Genomic DNA, 15,739 nt, shown 5'->3' with positions numbered 1-15,739 from the left:
CTGCCGGAGCATCGGCTGTGGCGACGCAGCAACGCCGGGCTCCAGTGACGTGATGCGCCCTCCAGGCATGAAGGTCTGGATGAACGAGGTGAGCTGCAGCGGACCCGAGGACAGCCTGTGGAAATGCTCGTTTCCAGGGTGGAGCGTCAGTTCCTACAACCAAGACTCGGTGAAGAAGATTCATTGTTTAGGTAATTTGTTTGTAATACCTGTACACAGTAAGCAAAAGCAAACACATTTTCCCCTGTAAAGATTTGATTTGCAGCGACACAGTGACACCTGCTACATATTGTATACTGCTCAAATTAAGGTGCTTGTCATGTCGTCATAGGTTACAGTGGTACATCTGATGTCTGATGTCAGCTGTCCCCACCCCGCCTGGCCCCCGAGGCCCCCTGAACACAACATCACCGTGGTGATACAGAACCAGGACCCAGGGGTCCAAGAAGATGGGGATTACCTGGAACCCGGCCGAGAGGGTTGAGCAGGGTGAAGATTAGATGATTATTATTTGAAAAATCTCTATTCACCATGTCAAAAGCATTTCGTTGTGCCAGTACCGTTTGTATGCTACTGTGCAATGACAATAAAACTGAATCTAATCTAATCAATACAACTTGTGTATGAAGTCTGAAAAATAACCCAGCAGCAAATGTTCTGCAGCATCTGACATCAGTTCAGGGTAGACAAGGGTAGGACGACTGAACTAGCAGACGAGTAAACATGCTTCCTGGCTGCTCAGTAGATTCATCTGACTGCTTCTGTACTGCAAATTTGGTCAGATGTGTCTATAATTATAGTTGATGATGTTAGCGAGCAACATGCTTTAATATAGATGCATAGGTTAAAGGTTAAAGTCCCAATGATTGTCACACACCTGAGTGTGTGAAATTTGTTCACCGCATTCGACACCTGACAAGGTTCTAGAACAGAACACACACCTGACAAGGTTCTAGAACAGAACACACACCTGACAAGGTTCCCGAACAGGACAGAACACACCTGTTGGAGCCATAATAACTTTAATGATAATGATACGGCTTCCAGCCAATCAGAATCAAGAACCAGAACTAACCGTTGTATAATGATATTTTTTAGTTCATTATGCTTCTGTAAAAATATGGATAAATATATATCTATATATATGAAATTGGTTTACTTATCTCTTGATTATTGATGCAATGCCTGGTGACCAGCCAGTGGTTCACCTGATGCTTGATGCTTGTGTGATGCAGCTGACACGCCTCCTGCATGGTTGGTTGGTTCACGCCCTTAAATGTGTGAATGAAATGTTTCTTTGGGCAGGTTAGATTTCGTAGAGAAACCGTTTTCCCACCACACATTGCACAGTGGAATCCTGCATTTCATTTTGTTGTTGTAAGGAGAAGTCAACCGGAGTTTTGTTTAATAAATTACGTTTCCGTTTTTGACAACGTGTGCGTCTGCAACTCCCCGTCTGACCTCACGTGACAGAATGTTGTGATGGTGGATTCGTCTCTTCACACACCTGAACAGCTTCTAGAACAGGACAGAACACACATGACCACAATTTACATTGTCTGGATATTTATTCAATTTTTAGGACCAAATGAAAATCATCTCCACAATTAAGTAGTTGAAACAAAGGCTTGAGAAAAACTTAACTAAAAAGGTTGTGTATTGTCTGGTCACATTAGTACGATACGTTTCTCATTTATCACCCAACATTCCCACTGCTTCCCTCACGTCTCTTCAAAAAAATATTTGATCACAAACGTACTTTCAAAATGAACCCCTATCATTATCTGTTACGTTCTGTGTTGTGAATCACATACTTCCATACTATATAGTATGCCAAAAAAGGATGTAGTATGTCCCAATACATAGTATGCCACATGCAGTATGGCAAAAATACCAGGATGTCCTACTACATCCGGTCATATTTTGCTGTATGCAAGCCAGCAGGCTTTTCTGGCTGTTCTGACCCACAATCCTGTGCGCAGCGGAAATGACATCATGTGTGTGAGTCGCGACAGCTGTGGATGAATGTTGCTTTATGGACAGCGACGGATGTGGGCACATTTCAAGGCGCAATGTTATGATAAAGTGGTATGTCCTAATTGCATGCGTACTGCGTGCAGTGCATGTACTTCCTAGGGACAGCTGTAGAACGTACAAGTAGTAAAAAAAAATATGGGATTGGGAACCGTCAGACATCTGTTCAGCCATGTGAAAACAGGCACCACAATTGGTGGAACTACTCTTATCATTAGCAGGGTTATCATCACTTCTGACAAAACAACATGTAGAGACGAGACACAGACTGTCTTTGTTTGTTTGTTTGCACAGAAACATCCAGGAAACAGGAGCAGCAGCAGAGCCCACACCCCTGAAACATCCAGGAAACAGGAGCAGCAGCAGAGCCCAGATCCCTGAAACATCCAGGAAACAGGAGCAGCAGCAGAGCCCACATCCCTGAAACATCCAGGAAACAGGAGCAGCAGCCGAGCCCAGATCCCTGAAACATCCAGGAAACAGGAGCAGCAGCCGAGCCCAGATCCCTGAAACATCCAGGAAACAGGAGCAGCAGCAGAGCCCAGATCCCTGAAACATCCAGGAAACAGGAGCAGCAGCAGAGCCCACATCCCGGAGCAGCAGCACCTCCCCTGGGTCATCAGACCAGAGCAAACTGCACCGTCCCATCTCCGCCCAAACCTCCTAGAAACGGATCTCACTAGACCCTCCCGTCAGCACGCCTCTTCCTGGTTGAGTGTGGACGCCCTCGTGTGAGTGATCATAATAGTGAGGTTGAGCACTTCGTAGAACATTTAAAAACATACTGTGCTGCGGTTCTGCTGTCGTCGACCAACGTAAGCGCTGGTCAAGTTCAGGGCTGTCTGGTCAAACCAAAGGGGCGGGGCTTCCCTGCGTGGAGCGCACACTGACGGCACGGGGCTTTCTGATTTAGACCAACATAATGGGAGTGAGAGAAAGGAACGCTAGATATAAACAAACTGGAGTTGTGCCCCAGTAGGAAGGAGCGGTTTACTTGAAAGTGCAAGAGGATGAGAGTAGAACCAGGGATGAGAGTAGAACCAGGGATGAGAGTAGAACCAGGGATGAGAGTAGAACCAGGGATGAGAGTAGAACCAGGGATGAGAGTAGAACCAGGGATGAGAGTAGAACCAGGGATGAGAGTAGAACCAGGGATGAGAGTAGAACCAGGGATGAGAGTAGAACCAGGGTCCTCCGCCCCCCTTCTGAAGCGCTGCAGCCATGATGCGTGTCCGTTCGTCTGGCGGTCCATCGGTTCGTAGCATGAGATTCAGACCAAATACCGTTGCACACCCCAGCAGACGGCAGTAGAGCTCAGAAGCGCTTACTTCACCACCTGGGTGTGATTTTTTGAAGGGAGGACAAGCGAGGTCCATGGGATTGCCACAAAACCATTGCTGCTGCAGTCGACTACCGATTTAAAGAAGTGTTTTATAAAATAGGACATCTTGTCAGTGTTTGGTTTACAGTTCAGTGGAGCGTGATGGGGGAGCAATCACCGCAGATCCAACATGGATACTCTGTCATCTGTGATAGTGATGTGACCCGCACCCTGGATGGAGAGAAGAGGAGGTCAACAGGAGGTCAACAGGAGGTCACTTCTAAACACCTGCACATTCCACCTAATGTACTGAGAAAAAGCATTTGTACACCAACATATCACACACTAAGTAATAAGGCTAGTTCTTCAGTTCCTGGTAGTTTTTAAAGATGTGGGAACATGACTCACTGTGAACAGCGGCGGTTCTTTGCTGTGAGGGTGGAAGCCTTTCTGTTTACACGTGGAGATCTCATCCATCCCATGGTCTGTTAGTCTGAAGTACCCCGTCCTGCAATGGAGCCAAACAACCCATCACATTCGTGCAAAGACTTGTAAGACTTGAGAGAACTGATGATCCAAACCAGAGCACAGGCCGGATGAACATGCATTGAGGGCCTTAAGATATACTGGGCTGAATGGGACACAAGCTAGGTGGATATACTGGGCTGAATGGGACACAAGCTAGGTGGATATACTGGGCTGAATGGGACACAAGCTAGGTGGATATACTGGGCTGAATGGAACACAAGCTAGGTGGATATACTGGGCTGAATGGGACACAAGCTAGGTGGATATACTGGGCTGAATGGGACACAAGCTAGGTGGATATACTGGGCTGAAGGGAACACAAGCTAGGTGGATATACTGGGCTGAATGGAACACAAGCTAGGTGGATATACTGGGCTGAATGGGACACAAGCTAGGTGGATATACTGGGCTGAAGGGAACACAAGCTAGGTGGATATACTGGGCTGAATGGGACACAAGCTAGGTGGATATACTGGGCTGAATGGGACACAAGCTAGGTGGATATACTGGGCTGAGTGGAACACAAGCTAGGTGGATATACTGGGCTGAATGGGACACAAGCTAGGTGGATATACTGGGCTGAATGGGACACAAGCTAGGTGGATATACTGGGCTGAATGGAACACAAGCTAGGTGGATATACTGGGCTGAATGGGACACAAGCTAGGTGGATATACTGGGCTGAATGGGACACAAGCTAGGTGGATATACTGGGCTGAATGGGACACAAGCTAGGTGGATATACTGGGCTGAATGGAACACAAGCTAGGTGGATATACTGGACTGAATGGGACACAAGCTAGGTGGATATACTGGGCTGAAGGGAACACAAGCTAGGTGGATATGGATTGAATATTGTTGGGGGGGGGGGGGGGTTAAAGGAAAAAAACAAAGTGCCCCTGCCTTTCCAAACCTCGCGAGACCATCCTGATGTGGCGAGCTCATATTGTTACTTGCAAGTCAGTCTGGATACTCTTGATAGAGAACATTTCGAGCCCGAACAGAAAACGATCTCGCCAATCAGCTACGCTGGGCGTGTTTATGACAGTGAGGAGCAGTTGAAGTTAGAGCGTGATAGGATTTTCAGATTTTTTTTCAGATGGTTCATCCAATGTCTGCCAAGTATTTTTGAAAGTGTCCGCCCTTCTCCAAACTGTTCCCTACGCAGAGTTCCCAGATGGTTATGCGGTTGCCTTTCCACAACCTGCTATAAAACGTATACAGGATTGCTGAATAATCAATAAAATAACAAATTACATCTTTCCATCCATGGCAACAATTTGGTTAGACAACACTCACTCGTTGAATTTGGGTGAGCAGACGATGGCGATCGCCTCCGGTAGCATGATCTGATAGGAGCAGTGAGTGTGAAGGTCAACGCTGGACAAGAACGCCGTCTGAGTTGGGTGGGTCTGAAAAGATGAGGGGTCACAAAATAGTTCCATATATTTACAGTCATACTCGGCCCAGAGTTTAGATCAACAATTAGCAGCTCAACCTACAAAGTGCATATTAACCCTAACCCTAACCTCCTATACTGGTTTGGTAAAGCAATCATTAATATGACATGCAATATATTGTTAAATGAATAAGTTATTTATTGGAATTACACAATACTGTGACTGAATTCTCCCTCCTGCCCAAAGTCAATTCTTGTTTGATTATCGGTGGTTGGAGTCACTATTTCACATCCTGAACGGAAGTGGCCCACCACTCTATAACATTTAGCTTGTAGCATCCAAGTTTGTACTTGTATCTATGTCAAGCTAACCAGCTAGAATTGACTTAAAAGATGGGTTTTTGCGACCGGTCAATTTAGCGACCACTGATCGAGTCATTTGGAGTTAAAATTGGGGGGATTTATATCGGTGGCCAAACGATCGGAGCATTCCTATCTGGAAGAGACTTTTTGAAACTCCATGATATTCCAGAAATTCCATGACCCGTGGGAACCCTGATCACATGACCCGTGGGAACCCTGATCACATGACCCGTGAGAACCCTGATCACATGACCCGTGAGAACCCTGATCACATGACCCGTGGAAACCCTGATCACATGACCCGTGAGAACCCTGATCACATGACCCGTGAGAACCCTGATCACATGACCCGTGAGAACCCTGATCACATGACCCGTGGGAACCCTGATCACATGACCCGTGGGAACCCTGATCACATGACCCGTGGGAACCCTGATCACATGACCCGTGGGAACCCTGATCACATGACACGTGGAAACCCTGATCACATGACGTGTGTCACTCACATGAATCCAACCCAGGGTGATGAGGTCAAACTGATCCTGGATCAGAAACAGCTCCTCCTCGTTCTCCGTGTCACAGTAGTCTGGTCCGCCACTCTGCTTCGGCACGATCACATGGGTCACGGTGAATGCGTTCATGGTCTGACACACAATGCACACACACACACGGTCAGAGACATGGGCTGCATCACTCACTTCCACTCTCACACCTCCATTTTGTACATTTTTTGTAGCCGTCTGTATACTGAATGGCATCACTTCTGTCACTGTATTTTGCGCTGTCCTGTTTTGTTCTTGCACTATGTACTGGATACTGTCAACAGACAGCACCAACAGACCAGGTCCTCATAGGAGTGAGCCTGTTTACCATTCTGATTTATCTGATCCAAACCCTGGACTAAAGCCGTTAAGAAAGGTTCAATTAATAATAAAAATAAAAACAATAAGCGCCTGAGTACAGTGAGTTATTTACCAGTATCAGACCTACCCCGTCTGCCTATTTAAATATGTGTGTGTGTGTGTGTGTGTGTGTGTGAGAGAGAGAGCAAAGTTTTACCAGTTTGCCACACAGGATGCCACAGGTCTCCACCGCCCGGGTGGTGTTAGCCTCCGCCAGCCTCAGGAAACTCCTGCACAGCTCCGCCGGCACCGCCAACTGGCGCAGGGCATCCACCAGGCTGTCTGGGGGTAGAAAACAAACACACCATCAACCATGCTGACTCGGGCTAGAAAAAAACAGCTCATCCACAAGGCTGTCTGGGGGTAGAAAACAAACATGGTGATCTATAATTATTCACAAACAAGCTATGGTGTCACATTGCACTTTTGTGGACTTTTTTGTGGACCAATACCAATTAATAAGGTCTATAGTCTTGAGTGTGTATTTTAATAAGGTCTATAGTCTTGAGTGTGTATTTTAATAAGGTCTATAGTCTTGAGTGTGTATTTTAATAAGGTCTATAGTCTTATCCAGAGTGTGAGTGAGTGTGTATGTTTGGTCTTTGCTCCTCATTGATCTGAGAGAGACCAACTGAAGCCCTTGTGTTTATGGGGAGAGTATTGAGAGAGATCAGCTGAAGCCCTTGTGTTAAGGAGAGTATTGAGAGAGATCAGCTGAAGCCCTTGTGTTTATGGGGAGAGTATTGAGAGAGATCAGCTGAAGCCCTTGTGTTTAGGAGAGTAACCCACTCACTGTTCTCCCCAGGACTGACCAGGGCCCCAGGCTTGAGAGACCGGTCAAACGTGGGGGGTCCCGCCCCCGGGGTCCGGCTGTGGTTGTAGGTGGCGCCTGCAGGCGGGTCCCCAGGGCTCTGGGGCGGGGTGGGGGAGACCGCCAGGGGCAGGGGGGGACCCTGGACTCCCGGGATCAGGGGTGCGTCGGGCGGCGGCGTGCCCGGCGGGGCGAACTCCAGGAGCACGCGCTGGCGCTCCTTCTCCAGCTCCTGGCGCCGGATCATCTCCTCGAAGGCGCTGAACTGCTCCTGCTCGCGCTGGCGGCGCTGCAGCTGGGCCACGCGCTCGCGCTCGGCGTCCAGCGCCCTCTGCTTGGACTGCTCCCGGGCCTGGGCCGCCTCCTCCGCACGCTGGAAACACCGCAGACAGGGTCAGGCAGGGTCAGGCAGGGTCAGGCATTTCAAGGAATTTCATTAATCGATAACTGTTAACCTTAACAAACAATAGTCGATTAATTGATAAGAACGTCCCGCGTCGGACTGCGCTTTGCTCGCTTCATTTTTGTGTCTTCTTCCGCTGTCGTTGAAATTTCCCAGCATCCCAATTAGCCTTCACTACATGGCGTGGCGCCCTCATGTGCAGTCAGACCTTAAATCATGATTACATTCCACGCAACTCCCGTTGATAACGTTCATTCCAAAAAAATAGTTCTGTTCCATTAACAAGCAATTAATTGAGAAACCAAATCTTACTCTAGTAAATTCTTATCGGCAATGAATCGATAGTGGATTAACTATTAACATCCCTAAGCGCAGGGCAACACCACATCATGAGCAACGCTTAAGGGGGTGTGTCCATCGCTAAGATGTATGTAGCAGATCAGCGCCGAGCGTACAGCTGCCTCGAGTGCACTAGAGCTGGGGTTTAGAGTTTTGAAGGCATGCACAGGACTAAAATAATCATATTATTAATCATATTGTGAGCCCAATATGGTCAAGAATGGCATGCCATGGTTGAGTTGTGTGTGTACCATCCAACCTTCACAATGGAGGCACAACCTGTAGCTAAAAATCTCCTCCTGAGGTGAGGAAGAAGACCAGCCACCCACCAGAGAAGAGGAGGACTAAAGCCTGGTCGACAGATGGAAAGAGCTGCAGTTTACCTTCTTAACCAGATAGTGAGTATGTTCCTGCTCATATCTCCTCAGTTTACCTTCTTAACCAGATAGTATGTTCCTGCTCGTATCTCCTCAGTTTACCTTCTTAACCAGATAGTGAGCATGTTCCTGCTCGTATCTCCTCAGTTTACCTTCTTAACCAGATAGTGAGTATGTTCCTGCTCGTATCTCCTCAGTTTACCTTCTTAACCAGATAGTGAGTATGTTCCTGCTCGTATCTCCTCAGTTTACCTTCTTAACCAGATAGTGAGCATGTTCCTGCTCGTATCTCCTCAGTTTACCTTCTTAACCAGATAGTGAGTATGTTCCTGCTCGTATCTCCTCAGTTTACCTTCTTAACCAGATAGTGAGTATGTTCCTGCCCGTATCTCCTCAGTTTACCTTCTTAACCAGATAGTGAGTATGTTCCTGCTCGTATCTCCTCAGTTTACCTTCTTAACCAGATAGTGAGCATGTTCCTGCTCGTATCTCCTCAGTTTACCTTCTTAACCAGATACTGTGCATGTTCCTGCTCGTATCTCCTCAGAAGAGCTCTCTTCAGCACCTCCGCCTGAGGAAACGCCACTTCCTTCAGTCTCTGTTTGAAGACACAATATTATCTGTGAGACGAGATGAGTAATCCCGTTTCAATGTGTGGTTTCATAAAGAGTACATCATGTACAGTAGGGTGTGGTTGTAGTGTACATCATGTACAGTAGGGTGTGGTTGTAGAGTACATCATGTACAGTAGGGTGTGGTTGTAGAGTACATCATGTACAGTAGGGCGTGGTTGTAGAGTACATCATGTACAGTAGGGTGTGATTGTAGCTGAGTACATCATGTACAGTAGGGTGTGGTTGTAGCTGAGTACATCATGTACAGTAGGGCGTGGTTGTAGAGTACATCATGTACAGTAGGGTGTGGTTGTAGAGTACATCATGTACAGTAGGGCGTGGTTGTAGAGTACATCATGTACAGTAGGGCGTGGTTGTAGCTGCTCACCTTCAGCGTGTCCTTCTTCTCCGGGATGTTGGCGGTTTTATAATCTCTATGCTTGGGAAGTTTCTCAATAAAGAGCCTAAACAGACACATGACAGAGAAAAGCTCATTAATGATTATAGAGTTCCCACTCTAGGTCAAACTCCCTGACTTTTCCCTGACTTTCAAGGACTAAACCACTGAGCTTCCAGGACTAAACAGTGAGCTTCCAGGACTAAACAGTGAGCTTCCAGGACTAAACCACTGAGCTTCCAGGACTAAACAGTGAGCTTCCAGGACTAAACAGTGAGCTTCCAGGACTACTGAGTTTCCAGGACTAAACCGCTGAGCTTCCAGGACTAAACCGCTGAGCTTCCAGGACTAAACCACTGAGCTTCCAGGACTAAACAGTGAGCTTCCAGGACTAAACCACTGAGCTTCCAGGACTAAACAGTGAGCTTCAAGGACTAAACCGCTGAGCTTCCAGGACTAAACCACTGAGCTTCCAGGACTAAACCGCTGAGCTTCCAGGACTAAACCACTGAGCTTCCAGGACTAAACCGCTGAGCTTCCAGGACTAAACAGTGAGCTTCCAGGACTAAACAGTGAGCTTCCAGGACTAAACCGCTGAGCTTCCAGGACTAAACAGTGAGCTTCCAGGACTAAACAGTGAGCTTCCAGGACTAAACCACTGAGCTTCCAGGACTAAACCGCTGAGCTTCCAGGACTAAACCGCTGAGCTTCCAGGACTAAACCGCTGAGCTTCCAGGACTAAACCGCTGAGCTTCCAGGACTAAACAGTGAGCTTCCAGGACTAAACAGTGAGCTTCCAGGACTAAACAGTGAGCTTCCAGGACTAAACAGTGAGCTTCCAGGACTAAACCACTGAGCTTCCAGGACTAAACCACTGAGCTTCCAGGACTAAACCGCTGAGCTTCCAGGACTAAACCGCTGAGCAAGTCACTATGTGTGTGAAATTTGTTCTCCGCATTTGACCCTTCCCCTGGGGGAGCATCGTTGCCGTGGTGATCTAGACCCCCAATTCCAACCCTTGATGCTGAGGGCCAAGCAGGGAGCCAATGGGGACCATTTTTATAGTCTCTGGTATGACTCGGCCGGGGATCGAACTCACGACCTCCCAGTCTCAGGGTGGACAAGGGCACCATTGAAAAACAAAACAAGCTTATAGTATTGCCCAAGACGATTGTGATTGTTTTTTATGCAATGTTTTCCCCCCCTCTATCATAATTTGGTGCAGCTAGAACTTTCTCCAGCGCTGGAACAGCACCAAACCAAGTGTGGAGAAAGGTCTGGCTGTTGCGAGACTAACCACATGTAAACAAGGAATATCACAGAGCCCTGAATCAGCCCTGAATCAGCCCTGAAACAGCCCTGAATCAGCCCTGAAACAGCCCTGAATCAGCCCTGAAACAGCCCTGAAACAGCCCTGAATCAGCCCTGAAACAGCCCTGAATCAGCCCTGAAACAGCCCTGAAACAGCCCTGAAACAGCCCTGAATCAGCCCTGAATCAGCCCTGAATCAGCCCTGAATCAGCCCTGAATCAGCCCTGAATCAGCCCTCAATCAGCCCTGAATCAGCCCTCAATCAGCCCTGAATCAGCCCTGAATCAGCCCTGAATCAGCCCTGAAACAGCCCTGAATCAGCCCTGAAACAGCCCTGAAACAGCCCTGAATCAGCCCTGAATCAGCCCTGAAACCAGCCCTGAATCAGCCCTGAAACAGCCCTGAAACAGCCCTGAAACCAGCCCTGAATCAGCCCTGAAACAGCCCTGAAACAGCCCTGAAACCAGCCCTGAAACCAGCCCTGAAACCAGCCCTGAAACAGCCCTGAATCAGCCCTGAAACCAGCCCTGAAACCAGCCCTGAATCAGCCCAGCAGGCTGCCAGTCTGGATCAAGGCCAAACCACCTGTGCTGTCCCACCCAGCGTCTGCCACTCGTTTCCTTACGTGATATACTTGTTATAGAGGACGAAGGCGTGTTCGACGTTCCCCTCCTCCGTGTAGATGTTGGCCATGCGGATCATTTCCATCCCCGAGCGGAAGTAGCGGCGGGGGGGAACGTCATCGTTCACGTCCACAGAGCTGCCTTTCTGGGTCAGCGCACGGACCCGCTCCTCGGGAGGAAGGCCCACATCACTGTGGTCTGCCATAGCAGGAGCAGCAGGCTTCACTTGCTCTTCACACACCTGGAAGACAGACAGTAAGCAACTTTACTGGGCTTATATCATTATTATTAATATTTATTTATTTATTTATCCAACAAACAAACACTACTGGCCTACCTGAGCAATGGTCTGTATCAGAGCTACCAAGATATTTTGAGAATTCAATCATTTTAAGGCAAGAGAGAAAAGTTTTATCCATCTAGACATCTAGTATCTCCAGCCTGGTTGAGAAAGTGGGTTGGGGTTAAGAAGCTACAGTTTGGTAGCAAGCAATCCCATCTGTGACTTAGTTATTCAGATATAAGGTTAAAGGTCACAGAGGGGCTTAAAGTAACCAGCCAATAAACATTAGTCTGAGCCAAAAGACAAATGTAAAAATAAAAAAAAAATGTTATTTTGGGCAATTAGCAACGTGGTTTGCTGAGCTTATCTTGACATTTTGAGGGCTATGATAACATGTGTGCTGGTTAGCTGCTAACATTAGCCTTCCTTAACAAGACATAGTCACGTAGCTTGTTAACTAACTAGTGCTGTGTGCCATAACGTTAGGCAAGGCAAGTTTATTTATATAGCACATTTCAGCCACAGGGCAATTCAAGGTGCTTTACATGAGACATTAAAAGCATTAAAACAAAAAGCAAGACATTAAAGACATTTAAAACAAAAGGCAGGACAAATTAAAAGCATTAAAACAAAAAACAAGTCATTATAGACATTTAAACAAAAAGCAGGACAAATAGAATACAGGAATAAAAGTTACAGTGCAGTATACTGATAAACACTCTTAGAAAGCAGCAGAAAAATAAAAGTCTTCAGGCTTGTTTTAAAAGAACCAAGAGTTGCAGCAGACCTGCGGTTTTCTGGAGGTTTGTTCCAGATATGTGGAGCATAAAAACTGAACGCTGCTTCTCTATGTTTTGTTTTAACTCTGGGGACAGAAAGCAGGCCTGTGCCAGATGTCCTGAGGGGTCTGGATGGTTCATAACGTAGCAGCAGATCAGAAATATATTTTGGCCCTAAACCATTCAGTGCTTTATAAACCAACAGCAGTATTTTAAAGTCAGGCTAGCTAGGTTAGGTTAGGTTAGCATGTGGCTAGCCAGACAGGAGGAGGACTAGCAATGCAGTTACTACATATAGAAACATCTCTGGGTTGGAAACAATCTAGCATCACATAAGAGATGTATGATAAAGTTAGACTAGCTATTCTAGCCTAGCATTAGCTTGCTACTAGCTTACTAACTAGCTAGTGCTACCAGATAGCGTTAGCATTAACTTACCCCTAGCCTAGCACGCTAAGCTAGCACTAGCATAGCACAGAACAAGCCTATGATGGCTAAAGCTAGCCAGAGTGAGTTAGCTAGCTGAACATGAACATTTGCATGGACTCGTTTTACCTGATTACGGTTAAGAGGCGAGAAGTTTAGATTTCACTTCCACTGATGTTTTCATCCAGAGCGTGAGCTAGTTAGCTAGTTAGCTGGAGTTAGCTTAGCTATCCGCCAAGAACAGACCCTATGGCAATGGGCACTTCCGTCAAAGAGTATGGAATGCCAAGACAGGTCACTCCATTCATTCTGCTATGGAACCATAATGCCCAGGGGCTGAGCCGGCCGCCGCCATTTTGGACTGTCAAGTTGATTGCGCAACCTGTGCTGTGCTGTTAGCTGTCAGTGTCACGCACTCACTTTTTCATGTTGACACTTGTGTTTACTAAATAATAAATAATCCTGAATTCCCACTATTACGATCTTACTCTTTTTTGATTCGTATCTTCGTGAAAATATAGCCTACAATTAAATCAGCATAAATACAAGTTACTCATTCTACAGCTACATCCACACAGGTTTCAAAAGGTAAAACTTGACACAAGGTTTTCCCTTTTTTCACTGAATTTAATTTCATGTTCATACCAATTACAAGCTTTAACTTGGCTAGACCATCTTCAGTAATACCAAGGAGCTGTGTCTGGGAGGTGGGATCCCAGCTAGCAGGGAATGTTACCACAACATTGGGCAACATTCCCAACATGTTCTGCTAATGTTTTCACATTCTTAGAACATTCTTAGAACAAATGATTGCTAGCTAGGATGGGAGCAGCATGGGGCCTTCACGCCTGCTATCACGAAGAGGAGGGACGTAGAACAGGCCTCTCACTGTAATACCTGCTAACAATCATTCTTGCCTCTCTCTCCTCAACAAGCTACACTAATGTTTGTTTTACTGATGCCTTATTTAGTTTCTCTTGTGGTTTGGCTGAGAGATACAGCGGTTTTCCTCCTGCAGGATGTGATGGGTTCTGATGCGTAACAATAACATGACCATGTAGATGATCCTCCTGGCACGTCTTCCTGTCACTGACACCACTCTGCTTCACTCACTCAGAACCTTCATACTACTGCTAAATACCCCCCCCCCCCCCCCCCCCACACACACACACCACTCTGCTGCACTCACTCAGAACACTACTGCTAAACACCCCCCCCCCCCTCCCCAAGCCATCTGCGTGCATAACTGAGGTGATGCTTTTTAGAAAGTTATTTTCCAGGGCTGTGATTAGATCACCCTGTACCAGGCTGGGCACGTTAAGGCCCTTTTCTCCTGGGTTGAGATCAGTGTACTGTGTGTAACTCAGAAATGTGCACCGTGGATCATCAGGGACATCTGTGGTCAAGATGTTATACTCTTCACAATGACTATACTTCTACAACCTTACTACCTATATACCCAGCAATGTAAACTAGTACATGGCCATCATGGTCAGTTCTGTTTACAGGCGCTGATATGGGTGGTGTCATCACACTCAGCAGGTCAGCGCACGCTGTGGAAGGACTCCCTCAGTGAGGTTAACAAGACACGCAGCACAGCATCACTGCCCTGAAAGAACAAAACATCTAATCAAAATTCAAAACCAGTCAAAATTCAACATATCGCTACATCTATTACAATTTAATCTATTACAAGGCACAAGGCAAAAGATTAGAACTTGTTTCAACTGTAATTGGTTAAGCAGCCCATGTTGGGTGAAGAATATATTCAGATGTCTGTAAAAGAAAGCGTAATCCCTTCAATTCTCCACTAGGGGGATCTAGAGATTAGGATGATCAGTTTGGCCTAGTCTTCAGTATATTATACTATATATATATATATATTTATATATACATACATATATATAAATATACACACACACACACAAACACAGTATGGATGATCCTCAACCTTCTCTAACACTGATAGATCCAGATCCTCAACGCTCTCTAACACTGATAGATCCAGATCCTCAACGCTCTCTAACACTGATAGATCCAGATCCTCAACCCTCTCTAACACTGATAGATACAGATCCTCAACCCTCTCTAACACTGATAGATACAGATCCTCAACCCTCTCTAACACTGTTGATAGATACAGATCCTCAACCCTCTCTAACACTGATAGATACAGATCCTCAACCCTCTCTAACACTGCTGATAGATCCAGATCCTCAACCCTCTCTAACACTGATAGATACAGATCCTCAACCCTCTCTAACACTGCTAGATACAGATCCTCAACCCTCTCTAACACTGATAGATACAGATCCTCAACCCTCTCTAACACTGATAGATCCAGATCCTCAACGCTCTCTAACACTGATAGATACAGATCCTCAACGCTCTCTAATACTGATAGATACAGATCCTCAACGCTCTCTAACACTGATAGATAAAGATCCTCAACCCTCTCTAACACTGATAGATACAGATCCTCAACCCTCTCTAACACTGCTTCCAGCAGGCCTACAGATCTGTGGCCTGGAAACATACATGCTTCAGCAGGAGCTTTGGCCCCGCTGCCAAACACCCAGATCAGATCATGTCATCAGCATATGTTGTGTATCTAGTTTAAAATATATAACTTATGTCATCAGTATATGTTGTGTATGTAGTTTAAAATAGATAACTTATCATGTCATCATCATATGTTGTGTATGTAGTTTAAAATAGATAACTTATCATGTCATCAGTATATGTTGTGTATGTAGTTTAAAATATATAACTTATCATGTCATCAGTATATGTTGTGTATGTAGTTTAAAATAGATAACTTATCATTTC

The 15,739-nt window shown here is 46.2% G+C and overlaps 1 protein-coding gene across 1 annotated transcript; it reads right to left on the bottom strand.

Moving 5' to 3' along the window:
- Positions 1–13,159, bottom strand: LOC311324710 (STAM-binding protein-like A). Its single transcript, XM_084457272.1, has 11 exons — positions 13,040–13,159; positions 11,425–11,663; positions 9,480–9,555; positions 8,980–9,075; positions 7,341–7,731; positions 6,705–6,829; positions 6,152–6,289; positions 5,183–5,295; positions 3,764–3,863; positions 1,160–3,586; positions 1–165 (listed from the first exon to the last, which is right to left on the bottom strand). The coding sequence occupies exons 2-10, from the start codon at positions 11,625–11,627 to the stop codon at positions 3,530–3,532; spliced, it is 1,299 nt and encodes a 432-aa protein (XP_084313398.1). The 5' UTR covers positions 11,628–11,663; positions 13,040–13,159; the 3' UTR covers positions 1–165; positions 1,160–3,529.
- Between the last annotated feature and the right edge of the window lie 2,580 nt (positions 13,160–15,739).

This window comes from Borostomias antarcticus (assembly GCF_949987555.1).
Source record: "Borostomias antarcticus genome assembly, chromosome: 23".
Lineage (NCBI taxonomy): Eukaryota > Metazoa > Chordata > Actinopteri > Stomiiformes > Stomiidae > Borostomias > Borostomias antarcticus.
This window is presented reverse-complemented; position numbering and strand designations above follow the sequence as displayed.